General features: G+C 40.1%; 1 protein-coding gene across 5 annotated transcripts in view; it reads left to right on the forward strand.

The window, feature by feature from the left end:
- Positions 1-3,788: 3,788 nt before the first annotated feature.
- Positions 3,789-14,229, forward strand: part of DOP1B (DOP1 leucine zipper like protein B) — a 45,862-nt gene continuing 35,421 nt past the window's right edge. For 3 of the 5 annotated variants that reach the window (XM_083819987.1, XM_083819989.1, XM_083819990.1), the window contains exons 1-4: positions 3,791-3,975; positions 6,140-6,314; positions 12,448-12,629; positions 12,714-12,884. In XM_083819987.1, the coding sequence (XP_083676113.1) occupies positions 6,177-6,314; positions 12,448-12,629; positions 12,714-12,884 (491 nt within the window). In that variant the 5' untranslated portion in view covers positions 3,791-3,975; positions 6,140-6,176. Of the gene's footprint in view, positions 3,976-4,029; positions 4,215-6,139; positions 6,315-12,447; positions 12,630-12,713; positions 12,885-14,229 lie in introns of those variants that run through there. The other 2 variants (XR_014578057.1, XM_083819988.1) reach the window with 2 other exon arrangements.

Consider the following 14,229-nt stretch of genomic DNA (forward strand, 5'->3'; position numbering starts at 1 on the left):
AACATTTTATAGAAGATGTTTCAAATTCTTACGCTAAGCCCTTTCACAGTGCTTTTTCTTTGTTAGATCTACTTACCCTGTTTCTGGGTAAGGAAGAAAAGTGGAAGATGATGTAGTAGTCAATTTTTGAAATGCCATTTTTTTCTGGTGAAATTGATAATAATACGGCTTCTCCCAAGGCGAACTGAAAGAAGTAACAGAGGACAGACCTTTCCACAACCTTTGGGTTGAGTGGTGCAGTACTCGAGGAAGGAGAAGCAGCTGTGCGGACTCAACCTCAGCGGTGGGAGGTGGAAACAGGTGTGTCATGGAAGTAATGAGGCAGAAAATACTGCTTGTTCACAGGAGTGAAGAGCAGCAGGAAGGCAGGAGACGCACAGCCCCCTGTGGTAATGGTGCGAGGGCCGTGTCCTGAGAACAGAGCTGGGACTGTGCAGGGCAGGCTTCCAGGGGAGGGCTGTTTGCCAAGAGCAGAAGGAGAGGACAGGCTGTACAACGTGCATGGCAGGCTGGGCCTTTGGACAGGGCTTGCATTGTTCAACCATCATTTCGTTTTTTTATTTCTTTTTTAGGCTGCTTCCCTGCTTCTCTCCCACGTCTATTATGTGTGAACTGTTTTGTTGCTTTCGGATTCTGGCACGCTTATTGAGTGTTTAAGGGTTAGGAAAAGGATAAAATAATGACCTGTTCTACTATATAAACCCTTTACACGTGATTTACTGTTTTTATTTTTACAGCACATCACTACCATTTTTACTCTGGAATTTATTAGCCGAAGAAAATGCCTGGCAATGCAGTAACTGGAGTGACATGGGACAATAGAGGAATTGGTTTCACAATTGTGAGAGCTCAGTGGGGGCATTTACTTGGCAATGCCATGGCTTGTGTAAGATGCAGTCAGGCAGCAGTAGCAAAATTGGGAATGGAAGCTCTACTTGCTTCCGTATCAACTGGATATAGACAGTGTGCAGGGCCCCTGGGACTGTCTGAAGGAGAAGTTACAGACATCCAAGTATGCTGGTTAATAACGCAGCCGTCACTTTCAAAGGTTCGGCAGAGCTTTGCTTTGGAAAGCCAGTGACCCTAAAGATATGGGGGCAACCAGTTAGGGGTCTGGTCTGCTCTAAACCTTTATGACTCTGAAGTGGATTACAGCCAGATAATTTCTTTCTGGATCTTCTGTGACACTGATGACTGTAGTATGGGCCAGACTTCTGTATTCATTATGGTTCCAGTGCAGTGTGTTTGGTTTTTTAAAACTGCACTGCACACATGGCCAGAGAGTTTGACGTCAGTTTACATAAAAATATAAAGAAATATACCTAGCTTAACAAGTTGTTTCCTTAAAATTCCAATTAAGTGTTTTCCTATATAAAAAATGAAGATGAAAAGAACTCTAAAATTTATGTCCACAGGTAATTTTAATTGAACCCAACACTTAGAGTAGTATGAATCAACATATAGGCAGCATCCTGACTTTGAATGCTGCAGAGTTCCTTTCAGACTGAAAACATGGGAAGAAAATTTAGATTGTATATGCCCTTCAGTATTACTTAAAACCTTTAAATGCAGAATATACTTGAAATGCCAGTCTAACATTAGTACAAAATGTTTGTGGCTTTTTGCCTCAAATAATGAAAAAAAGCAAAGGGACAATAATGATGTATGAACCAAAGAGATTTATGTCAAGATCACATGAAGTTTAAAGTGAATGTTCATTAGATTGAAAGGCATCCCGGCCATCTCCAGAGATGATTACATCAGTAAATCTGCTTGATCCAGTTCCAAGGGTTAAGAGTTATTATGGTCATTTCTGCAATGGTGTATATAACAAATTGATTTATGGCCTTTCCCGATAACAAGTCCCAAATAGTTAGTAAGATAGGCATACTTTGAATTTGCATAACCTCTGATAAAAAAAAAAAAAGGCATTTAGAGTTATTTTTTAAATGATTTAAGCAACCAGCAGGTTTGTAAGCACCAGAGCTAAGGAGGTGGGATGGTCTGGTTGGTTTTGGTGCATGCTCTGATCAAAACTCGCCACCAGGCTGAGCACTTCTGTGGCCTTATCAGGAGACTCGTGCCTGCCTGTAGCTTATCTGACACAGCCGCTATTCCCACAGCAGGAGCCTTGAAGGATCTCTCTCCTCTGCCTGCCCATTTCTTTTACATTCCAGAAGACCTCTGTCTTGTGGCAGAAATGGCAAATGGGTTCAAAAGTTGGGTGGAAATCTTAATGAAATTAATGTAGTTGCCTAGCCACACACAACTGGTACAGCCAAGTAAGACAAATTTGCAGGGGAAAAAAAACTTCTAAAATGATAGCAAACTTTCAGAAGCCGATTTTAAAATATCCTAAGTGACACGCTGTATTTTGGGACAGAAATGTCATGTGTTAAGAACATCATCAAAAATATGAGTTCTTTGCTCAGTCAGGCACATATTCAGAAGCACTGAATGTCATTTCTAAGAACTAAGCTACACTAAATTTGAAAGGTACAAAAACCTAAAATTGTGAGATTGAAGCTTAAATTGACGGCATTGTCATTTAGAAAGACAAGCTATGTTGATGCCCACGGTACTGAATGTATCTACTGCCATCTATATCCAAGGAAAACCGTTGTATTCAAATGACCAACAAGTTAGTTTATTGTACTAGGAGGGAGCCTCAAATGAGTTTAGAACTTGCTTTTGCATACGCTCTACTACCACCCCATTTCTGATAATGTCCTTTGAAACTATGACAGATCCGTAATAATGCTGTAGATCACTGCAAAATGTTTTAGTGTTTTGTCAAGTCACACCTTTATCTGTGGTTATGCAGTGCTTCATGCATACATACCAACTGTGGCACTGTCAGCAGACGCTGACTTCCCAAATGGATGGAATGTGCAATTGCCACATGGGCTGTATCAAAGCTTGCAAATAATTGCCAAGTTTTTACAGTGAGATAATGCATGGCCAGTAGTGCTTTTTGAAACCTGTTTTAGCTTTGGAGAGATGGCGATGTACACAACCGAGGATTAAAAGCATGCATGGAAGCTTTCCTGCCACTACATCTTGCTTCCATTCTTCTAGCATGTGCACGAAGCAGTCTCATGAACTGCCCTTAGATGTTGCTTTTAATTGCTAGATGAACATGTCAAATTATACTACTAAAATCTAGGAAGGGGAAAGATAGGTGGTCTGAAGAAAACTTTAGTGTATTAACATAAAACTTACAGGAGATTATTGCTGAAACAATATCCATAATAATCTTAAAAGCCACAAATGCTATTCTATCTGGAATAACTGAGCAGGTGGGTGGATGTTCCTTGAATTTTTCAGCTACTTTAACTACCAGGATTACATTCTACCTAGACACACATACGCACTGAGGTTGAATAGGATGTACACACACATATAACACAGAGTATATAAATCCTTGTCTGGCAGGATCACGTGTTTTATTTTCCATGGATATTTTGGTAGTTTATTTTTTCACCGTGAGTACTAGAAGCCGAGCATATCGACTCTCTTGCGAGCCTTTTGAAAAGGCGGCGGGCAGAGGAACCAGATCTCTTCCCCCTTCCTCACACCACCAGCGGCCGCCATTTTGGGAGCGTCTGCCCCCCAGAGCGCTGGAAGAAGGGGAGCCGCTGGGACGTACCATTCCCCTCACCGGGGGGGGACAGGGGAGGAGATAACCCGCTGTAGCGCTCACCGACCCATGAAGCAGGCAGCCTTCCCTGGCGAATTAAAGGCAAGTAGCGACAAGCGCGGCCTCCGTTGGGCGAGGGCCACCCGGAGCCCTCCCACACCCATCTACCACCACATCCCCCCCGCGCTCTATTCAATGGTATCTCCCGGGCTGCCGAGGCGGGCGGGGCTGGGTGGTTCCCCCCGCGTTGCCATAGGGACTGCGTGGCCCCGCCCCCCGGCCGGCCGGGACACGTCGCGCCGGGACTGCGCCGCGGCCGGGCCGCGGGACCCCAGGTAGCGGCGTGGCGGGAACGGCTGGGGGGGGGACGGGGGGCAGCTGGGGCGTCGCCCGGCGGCGGCCATTACGCGACGGGGGCCGTTGGCGGCCCGGCCTCGCGCGGTGTCGTTTTGCCAGCGGTGTTTGGGGAGACGCCACCTGTCACCGACCTGCTGCTTTAAAAAATAAATCTTCCATAAACGTCATCTGTTGGGCATTGAAATGGTTGGCTTTTCAAAGCTTGCTGGCGGCATAGGTGCGTGAGCATCGGCGTGTGTTCAGTCACTGAGCCCATCGCTGCTGCAGGGGATGGCAACCTGCCGCCGTGCAGCCCTTTTTTCAGAGCAGTGTCCAAATACACTCTTTTCCCCCCAGTTGAAGTCTTTACTGTTATTATTTTTTCCTCTCTTGAGCAGTACCTTCTGTTTTACCCTCAGACTCTGTCTAGGCTTTTCTCAGTAGACCAGGTTTTAATGGTCTGAGAATGCTTAAGACACGACTATCACAGAATATTTAGAACATCTTTAAGTGCTGTTGATAACGGGATTGATTCCTCTTCAGTTAGTCGATCCATGCCTTTATTTACCATTAAGAAATGGAGAAACTGGATGTGTTTTGTCAGCAAAGTGGCTGCGCGATTCTGAATGATCTCGACAAATACGTTATTTATGAAGGTGGAGGTACTCTTGGCTTGCACAGAGCTTCTGCAATGCTTCCTAGCTCCTGCTTGCTTTTAGGCAGTATGAACGCAGTCCAGTGGTTAAGGTACTTACAGGAGCAGAGGGAAATAGGTTTTGTTTGTTTTTGTAATCTCCCTGCTGCGAGAAGTACTGCATACATCCTGGTGAAAACAGAAGCTTTAAAAATCTACCGTGGTGGGGAAAGAAAAAAAAAGCAGCACATGGTCTTCATGGCATTGCCATAACTCACTCTCTCTATATTTTTTTTTTGTAGAGGTGATTTTAGGCTGGACAACATGAAGTGGTTGTATTAGCAATAACTGAACCCTACTATCAGGGGACTATCAAAGGCAAAACCTGCCTTTAAAATCATTTTCCGTTTTGGGGTGCATCAGCTGGCATTTTTCTGTTTCTGAGAGTTTGCTACCAAAATGTTATCTCAACGCAGTTATTGTCGTTTATTAAAGTTTAAGGACAATACACAGTTGCTTGTTTTTTTTTTTGTGTTGTTGTTTTTTATGTTTGTTTGTTGTTTTTTTTAAGGATGTAGATTTACCTAGAGTTATTTTTGTGACCTAACAGTAGGAAAATGAATGAAGATATCTTTCAGAAACATAAAATGTTTTTATAGGACTTCATTTACTTTTCTGTCAGTGATATATCACGGGTGGACCAAGCCTGGCATTCTTAAACCTAAGCATTTGTTTAAGAGATTATTGTGATATTATCTGGCAGGAGAGCTGCTGTCATAGCTAACATAGGAGTACAGATATGATTTATAGTATGTAAAATGCAACCAGGCCCGTTTCCTTTTGTTGTAAACCAGGTTTTGTTTGCTTTATTTATTTTTTTAACCTAAATGTATTTCAGAATATGAAGAAATCAGGCCTGTAAAACTCGTTTTTCACTCTGTAAAAGCATGTGAATACATTTCGGGGAACTATAGGAAGACCTGAACATATGGCTTGACAGTTCTGCACAACACCTTCAATTTTACATCGGCATCGGCTGCTGACAAGTAGAGATGCTGAGTTCTGAGGGATCCTTCTGCTATGAGCCAGGAGGCCCTTTAAGAGGATTCCCCTGAAAATTCAGATTCAGATATGAAATGTTTCACGTTCCACTGCTACAGTTAACCTTTCAAAATACCGCCTAGATAAATTCTGAAGGCTGTGTATGTCTCCCTAACCGCTTGTCAGCCTGTTTACAATGAGACTTTATACTTTTCTTTCCTTTGTTATTGTGTGACAGATCCACGTGCATGGAAGGAAAAAAAATATGTTTCATAAATAGAAAAATGTGACTGCAAAACCACAAAAACAGGCAGTGGAGAGTTGAAGTCATGCTTGTAAAATGACTTTCAGCTTCATGTTGCAACTTGATCAGATGACCGGTTCATTGCAATCTGTCAGTGTTTCTATTTATTGTTATCTTATGATTGTTTTAGGTTTGACAGAACTTGAGTTTCCTTTTCCTCTTTGTAACTGTGTACATATTTTAGTTTACCAGGAAATTTCACCTTGATATGAGAACCGAAGATGGATCCAGAAGAGCAGGAGTTACTTGGCGATTATAGATACAGAAATTATTCTTCAGCAATTGAGAAAGCTTTGAGAAACTTCGAATCATCAAGTGAATGGGCAGATCTTATATCTTCCCTTGGCAAACTCAATAAGGTACGGTGTTACAGGAATCTTTTTTCGTTGGTTTATTGTCTTTGTATTGTTATTAAATTTTCTGTAACTTACAATACTTAGCAAAATTGAAAAGTCAGACAAGAAATACTTGTTCATAAAGGAAGGGGAAATGAAAGCCGCTAAATCAGAATCTTTTTTGTGAATATGAGAAATTCTGGTAAAACCAGCAGAGGTTTCTTTCAAATGGTGTTTGTTTCCTTTACACTGTTTAAGTCTAATTTAGATTTTGCATTAAAAAAAATCCTCAGGATGCTGGTTAAATTAGAGCAGTCTAGAGCAGCTAAGTAATGCTTTATGTAGGACAAGAGCTCAAAGATTTTAGCATAGCTTCTGAGTCAAAATTCATATTTAAAGATCACACTTAGTTGACCACATCCTTGTATTTGGGGAAATAACTGATTTGCTGGTGGTGGTGCATTTTGTATGACCATGGAAAACATGTCTGGATACAGGGAGAAAGGAAAAGACTTGTACAGGAAAACACCTAGGAAGTGTGTCTTCTCTCGCCTAAGAAATGAGGTTTGTTATTTGTGTCCCATTTGGTCTATTTTAACATAATGCTTGTCACTAGCATACATGGAGCAAGAGTAGTTGCATCATCAAGTAAACAGGGATGGGAGGAGACAACTTGCAGAATTCGTAAGGCAACATCTGTTGTTAGAATAGATGTCCCACATGATTTTGCTGTTGTTGCTAAACCTTAATTTTACAGTTTTCAAAGGGGAGGAGAGTCCAAATTGAAGGTTTTTTAAAGGGCAGCCAAGTTCTTTCCTCTTTGTGGAGAGAAGCTGGATTTGCTGTCAATAGGAGTAACACATTTCTGCCTTCACAGTTTCTCTCTGATTCCTGCTGAGGGCAATAAGGAGAGATAAAGGCCTTCAGAATGCTTCTCTGGAAAGGGAAAATCAGACTTAGAGTGAGAGACTACATACCTATGTCAAGAATTAGGCTTTGATCTTTTATCATGACTTAGGTAAATACACTGCAACTGATTAACGCTGATCTGAAACTCTTAGGCAGGTACAGAATTGCCAAAACACATAGCAGCACAGCAGAAACCAAGCAAAAAGGCTTTTAGCTGTTACATCAGTCCATCTGTTGTGGTATTTTGTGGACTTAATCGTCGTAGGAGCATAAGAGTTGGGAGAGCAATCATCCCCAGTGTTCATCTGCTTCTGCCTGTTATCTGAAAATAGGGATGACAACAGATAAGTCAGGGGAATGTGCCACCAGAAGGAAGACTGTGAAATAAGATGTCAATAGCTATTCTCTTAAATTCTATGATTGCTTGATCTATTATACTCTAAAACATAAATGTTGTTGAGTTCTGTTTGTGGCAGGGTTCTAACATAAAGAGCCTAATTTCATCTCCAGTCAGTTTCTTATAACACAAAGATGAATGAGCAGTGAGAGAGTGGGGAGTAGGAAGGAGACTATCATCATTTTAGTGATAAAAGTGTCTTTAAAAACATTTTTTAACGTTGCGCATGAACCTGGGTCTCAGTAACTGGAGAGCAGTGATGCCTATTGCTAAGCAAACATGAAAATGCTAAGAAAGGGGGAGAGAGAGTGAAGAGGAGTAAGTCGAGGAGTTCTGGAAAGACTTCCCATGCTTTTATAAGCATAAGCTTTATAAGGATCTTTGTATTGCTGACTTTAATTGTGGGTGTTTTTTGCTTATGTACTTGTAATATTTTCTGAAGCTTTTTCTCCTATAGGTAGGCTTCAACAGTACTTTGTACTATTGAGTCTCACAAGCTGACACCCACATCCCCACACTTATTGCCACAGAAGTTCAGTAGAATTACTCTTTCAATGCAAGGGCTGGAGGAATCAATGCGGTCTCTTCCTACTTAAAGATGAGGGTAAAGAACGGAGGGAGCAGATCCAGACGCTTTTGGCCATGACTAAAAAAGTGATCTTGGAGCTCCTGATGCTGTTACTTTCGGTGAACAGAGACAGCTGTGGTACTTCTTTCTATGACCTATTTAGCCTTGTCTACTAAGGTTAAACTAAAGGTTCTTTTTCGCAGCTTCTCTGTTGCTTCTCTTGACCAAAATTCTGTTTCATGGTGGCTTTTAGAACCACAGAAGCAGAAGAGAAACTGGTCAGCTTCAGTATGAATGATCAGCCAGGCCGGTCTGTTTAGAGCTCTCAAAAGATTGTGTTTTGCCATTTGAGAAAGATGAACCTTATCTAACTTTGTCTCCGCTATGGACAGCTTTACTCTGAATCACTGTCAGGCAGGGAGAGAAAGAAAGGTTTTTAGTTAGTTGTGACTCACCTCTTGCTCTTTAAAGTAGGCCAGATGAGTCCTGTCCTAAAACTGCCTGTGTTCCTCACTGACTCTGTAGGGAGCCTGAGGTGAGTTACTACAGTTTTGCCCGTGTTTTTTGGCTGACCTAGACTTCTAAGGTTATATCAGGTGAATCTCCCCTGCAGCGTTTGAACAGAACTGCAGGTACCAAGTGTGAGCATGAATGAAGGTTGGAGAGAAACTACTTCTTTTAACAAAAGCTAGCATTGGTGAAAGTTGCTAGCTTACTTATGCTACGCTCCAAGTCTGTAGGGGAGAGGTTTTTGGTTTTAAATTTGTATAGCGTGTGTTATCCCACATCATGGTGATGAGTCCTATCTGTAGTTACACAAACGACTCCTTTGGTAGCTGCAGCCTAAGCTACTTCATGCTTCAAGAGTAGGGTTATCCTCTTCTCATTACTGTTCATGGATACAGCTTCAAACTATTTTTTTATTATTTTTGCAAATTTGCATATGTTCTGTGTTTGGAAAACACTGTTTTGTGGTTAAGGTTTTCAAATCTTCAGCACAGATTGCTGCATCCAGAATTGTCTTCGTGCTAAATGGGATTGTGCTGTTGTGGATTTTGCTGGCTTTTTCCAACGTTGTAACAGGCTACAACTGTATACAACTCTGCAAAGTCTCTTTGATAAAAGAAATTTCTAGTGTGGTTTTTTTTTTTTTTTTTCCCCTAACCTAGAAATAGGTAGTGGTTCAACATATGCAGGCCTGCCTGTGAAATAGGCGCTTTTAATGTTTGGTTTTTTATATCCAAAATGCTTGTAGCTCTATTCCGAATCCAAACAGATTAGAGGGAAAGGGGGAAGAAACTACAAAAATCATTGCTGCTACCCAAGTGTTATTTCAGTAGTAACATTTAATGCTACAATATGTCTGTTCTTGAGGGGAGGGAAGAAAAGGATTCTTCTGAAAGGCAGAGCCTATGAGCACAGCCATTAATTACGCCAGTTACTTCATATGAGAAGTGTGACTGCCGTGCCTTTATGACAGCCCTTGGCTGAGTTACAAACATGAGCACCACTTGCCTTCTGTTGAAGACAAGCCTTATATCTTCAAGAAAGGAAGCTTTGCCTTGTAATAGCTTTATGAAACTTCACACCCAGTGCACAAACACAGTGTACAGGACTGGGGATACATCTTTTTTTTTTCTTCTTTTTGATATAATCCAGCTCCCAGTTTACAGTTTCCTCACTACAGTCTTTGAACTTCACACTGCTATTTTAATAGAAGCTGGAGCTCTGTTTAGATTTTGTTTTTCATACTTATTTGGAAAATGGATCAGTGGAAAATGGAGTCAGGCTCCCCTTTATCCCCTCCCAACCAATGTTGACTTAAACAAGAGTATCTCCTGGTTGAAGATAATCTTACAAATTGATGTACATGCTGCATTTTTCTGGAATTCTAGTGATGTTAATAAAAATATTTCCTTGATTTGCTTATTTATTTTATGTCTAGCTGAATTGATCAAACAGATCTCTAGTGGTTCTATAAAGCAGTTCAGGTTTTCTTAAAACAGTAAACGTGGAAATAAAAATACTCCTGTTTGTGTATGTGTGCCTGTGTTTGTTTAGTGCTTTAGGCCATGTGTATACGCTGTTATAAAGAGCAGATAGTCCTTTCTTTCTACCCTGTATATCTCATGTTCAAAGAAACTATAAGCATGCTTATGCATTAGAAAATCTTATGTGTGCCTAATATATTCTCTGGTCAGCCATAAAGAAAAAGAACCTTGAAAAAGTTGCAATCTGGATATGCATGTGGACACAAGTCATTGTTTTGTATGTCTCATTTTAATCAGTAAGCCAGGAAAAAATCCTTATTTTAAAAGCCAGTGGGAGGTCAAATGTTTCTTGGTTTTCTGGGATAGTTGGTTTCTCACTGATCTGTGAATACCAAGCCCTGTGATGATCTTACTATGTGTGGAGTGCTTGCTGGCAGTCCAGGCTTCTCCAGCCAACTCTTACTAGGAGTGCCAGTGACATTTAACGCTTCTGCTATCATAACTGCTAATGTGGAAGGCAGTTGGAGAAAAGGAGAAAAAGTGGGTGGGCTTCAGCCCATATGTAACTGAACACCGTCAAATTAAGCTCATGAGAAAGAATCAAAAGACTGGGTGAATGATACATGTCAGTTCCCAAGCCCATGCAGAGAGTTGTCCATCTGCTGTTTTCTGCCTAGATAATATTAAAATTTTACCTGATAGAATATTAAGATGGTATTTGTTCGATCTTAAGATTGAGGAGAAAATATTTACTGCTAGCATATTTTTTTGTAATGATCTTCTTTTATATATACAGAGGGTGTGGGCAAATATATACCAACCAATATAAACAGAATGTTTCAAAGTCCAGCTTTCAACCTGGTTTTGAAGTTGCTACAAGGCGTATTAAAGATTTTCTTCTCTCTCTCAAATATGAGGATAATTCCACAAATATAACCTGTTCTAATTTCATGTGTGAAATTTTGCTGTATTTTTCAATTCTAGCTTTTAATACCTATTAAAATGCAGATCTCCTTGTGGGGAAGAAAGGAAATTAATTGGCTCTGAATGGCATTTGTACTGTATGTATTTCAGAGTGATGTGACATTTCTTTCTGTTGTACTGTAGTTACAAACTCACAGCCTTTTTCTTCTTGAATGAAGTGTAGTTACTAGAAACTCTTCCCTAACAACTGGTTTCTCAGCATAGGCAGGGCAGCGAATGGGAGATAAAATGCAATGGTAGTGTAATGGTTTCTAACTTTTCATGGCCATCTACTGCAAAGTCTTAAATGATACATTGCACGCACTTTTAAGTGTGATGGGTTCTGTCTCTTACTGCTGATATGAGTATTCAGGATTGAGCATTCAAATGAATGCTGTGGTCGTTGCTGAACTAATTTTTTTTGTAATTGAGCGAGCATGGTTTAGCTTATTTGTCTGTTGCTTTTTCAAAACCTTTTTTTCAGGTATGGTAGACGAACATCAAGTTTAAAGCAGTTTCACAGAATAAAACTGTGGCTTACCCTTTGGGAGAGTTAAGAATTTGCCTAATCCTGAAAACATCCCAAATGTCAACCTGCAGTAAAACACTTGTTTGCGTTAGCAGATGGTGATCAAAGGCTGAAGTGGCATTTACTTGCAACCTCTTTATTTAATCATCTTTTTCTTAATTGCAGAAGCATATTTAATTGCCCTGTTGAAATGCATGCATGGTTCAAGGAAAAGTGTAATCTTTCCAAAGAAAAGTGATACAGCTTGTTTTTCCAGAGACCTGGCCTGTCTGCAATACTTAGTTATTTCCTATCCTGAAGGTTTTTTTACTTATACATCCGTACAGAGGCTATAGTTACTGAAGCTTACCAAATATAGCCACACAGGATTATAAGTAACATCAAAGATACTATTGTCCCATCTAATCATGCCTGCATTGGTGGGAGCGTTGTTTATTTCAGCTTTAAGTGAATGTTAATTTATGAGGAAAGATGGTTATTTAATACTTATGTTATTGCCAGACTCCTCTTGTCACTTCCCCACTTCCACTGGAGATAGGATAAGGGAACACTGTCCCTGTCTCCTCGTTTGACTTCCATTTCCAGTTGCTAGGGCCAGCAAGACCAGACTTTTCTAGATTATTCATGACTAATTTCTATGAAAACTCAATTGCCGGTTAAGTGTAACAAACTGCATTTATGGGAGAAAACTCTTGAATATGTTATTTAGTTCTCAGTTTGCTAGTAGAAAACCTTTGAAATACAGTTATATATCATATTTTATGTTAAAGCTATTCATTCTAATCTCCTCTCTTCCACAGGCTCTTCAGAGTAACCTGAAATATTCTCTATTGCCAAGGCGTCTGATCATCAGTAAAAGATTATCTCAGTGTTTGCATCCAGCACTACCTAGTGGAGTACATTTAAAGGCACTAGAAACCTATGAAATAATCTTTAAAATAATTGGGACAAAATGGCTTGCCAAGGACTTATTCTTGTACAGGTAAATTTCTCTTTAAAGGCTTATGCATTTCACAGCCTCTTTTAATTGACTAAATTTTTTTATCTTTTTTTTTTTTTTAAATAGCTCTGGTTTGTTTCCTCTTCTGGCAAATGCAGCAATGTCAGTGAGGCCTGTTCTTCTTGGTTTATATGAGAAATATTTTCTTCCTCTTCAAAAGTCCCTTCTGCCTGGTCTTCAAGCCTTTGTAATTGGACTGCTGCCTGGACTGGAAGAAGGATCAGAAATTTATGACAGGTGAGAACTAACATTAATTTAAAAGTAATACACAGTGTTTTGCTTTCTTAGGAAATTCTCAAGAAATTTCTGTTGGCTATCTATGTGAAGAGGTTTGATAAAGGGCTTCTAAGTGTCGAAGAATGAGGAGTCCTTGAAAGATGCAATGAATAGCGTTAAAGTAGAAAACCCTTTCCCCTTCTATTTTCATCTCAGGAGGAGGAAAGGACAGAAGAGGAAAAGGAGGGTTAAAAATAGATGTGTTGAGAGAAGAGAATGAAAAAGCATTTTTAAAACCTCTTCCAAACTGCTAAATAATTAACCTGACTCCCCGAACCACTGATTTGTGGGAAATTCTATTTAAATATTGTAACATGAGACAGCAGCTGACTTGTATCTTCTTTTCAGTCTTTCTATACCAGATACTTACCTTCAGGTTCTGAAAACATAAGCAAGAGGCAATCCTTCCAGCATCTATTGAGGAAAAAAGAATCTCATTCCCAGGTGCCCCTGGCAGTAAAGACAATGACATTTGGTATGATAAAGTCAGGATCAGGAAGTGTGCTGAGAAGAGCACCCGTTTGTGTAATGGTTTTATTTCAGTCACAGGAACTGTTTTGTAAGATCTTATAAGAGCTCAGCCACTGTAGGTTTCATTCAAATGTTTCTTTGCTTACATAGTCACTAAACATTGCATTTGTAATGTACTTCTTTCTGTCTTTCCAATCTGGATGTGTTGGCTGCTCTCTGCCCTTTTTGAATGGTAAACTACATACATTACGGTTGATAAAACAGTTCTACATCTAATGCCTCCTCTTAAAAACAATTGTTAAACTGAAGACTTGTATCAGTCACTGGAGCAGCTAAGAATAGATTGCATGTGTTCTCAGCTTGGTGAATAGCATTCAGTTGCCAACTCCAGATCTGTGGACATGTGTATACCTCTTATGCATCTGCTGTAGAAAGATAAATTTTAGTATTTGCTTTTTGTCAGGCAAGCTTATGAGACACAGTGATGATATATAGTTTTCCTCGTTCCAATAGCACTGGTTGTTGGGGACTTGGGAAGAAAGGGAATCTGCTGGAACTAAATTTTCTATTCATCTTGAGCCTTTAAAGGAGTTTCAGCTTATTTTGAAACTGACATTATGGACTAATACTAATACATCTCCCGCTGTTCCTAAAAGTGGCAGAAGTACTAGCTCAGGTTGTGCTTCAGCCTAGACACTTTCCTTCTAATGCTTAAACAGGCATGGAAAAGAAAAAATGGCTCCAAGGCTACATTTTAAGGAAATGGGTAAAGGTTTGAGATGTCTTTTTTTTTTTTCTTCTTTTTCTCTTCTGTGCCGGACTTCTCCCTTTTCAC

Source organism: Anser anser, assembly GCF_964211835.1.
Source record: "Anser anser genome assembly, chromosome: 1".
NCBI classification, from domain to species: Eukaryota; Metazoa; Chordata; class Aves; order Anseriformes; family Anatidae; genus Anser; species Anser anser.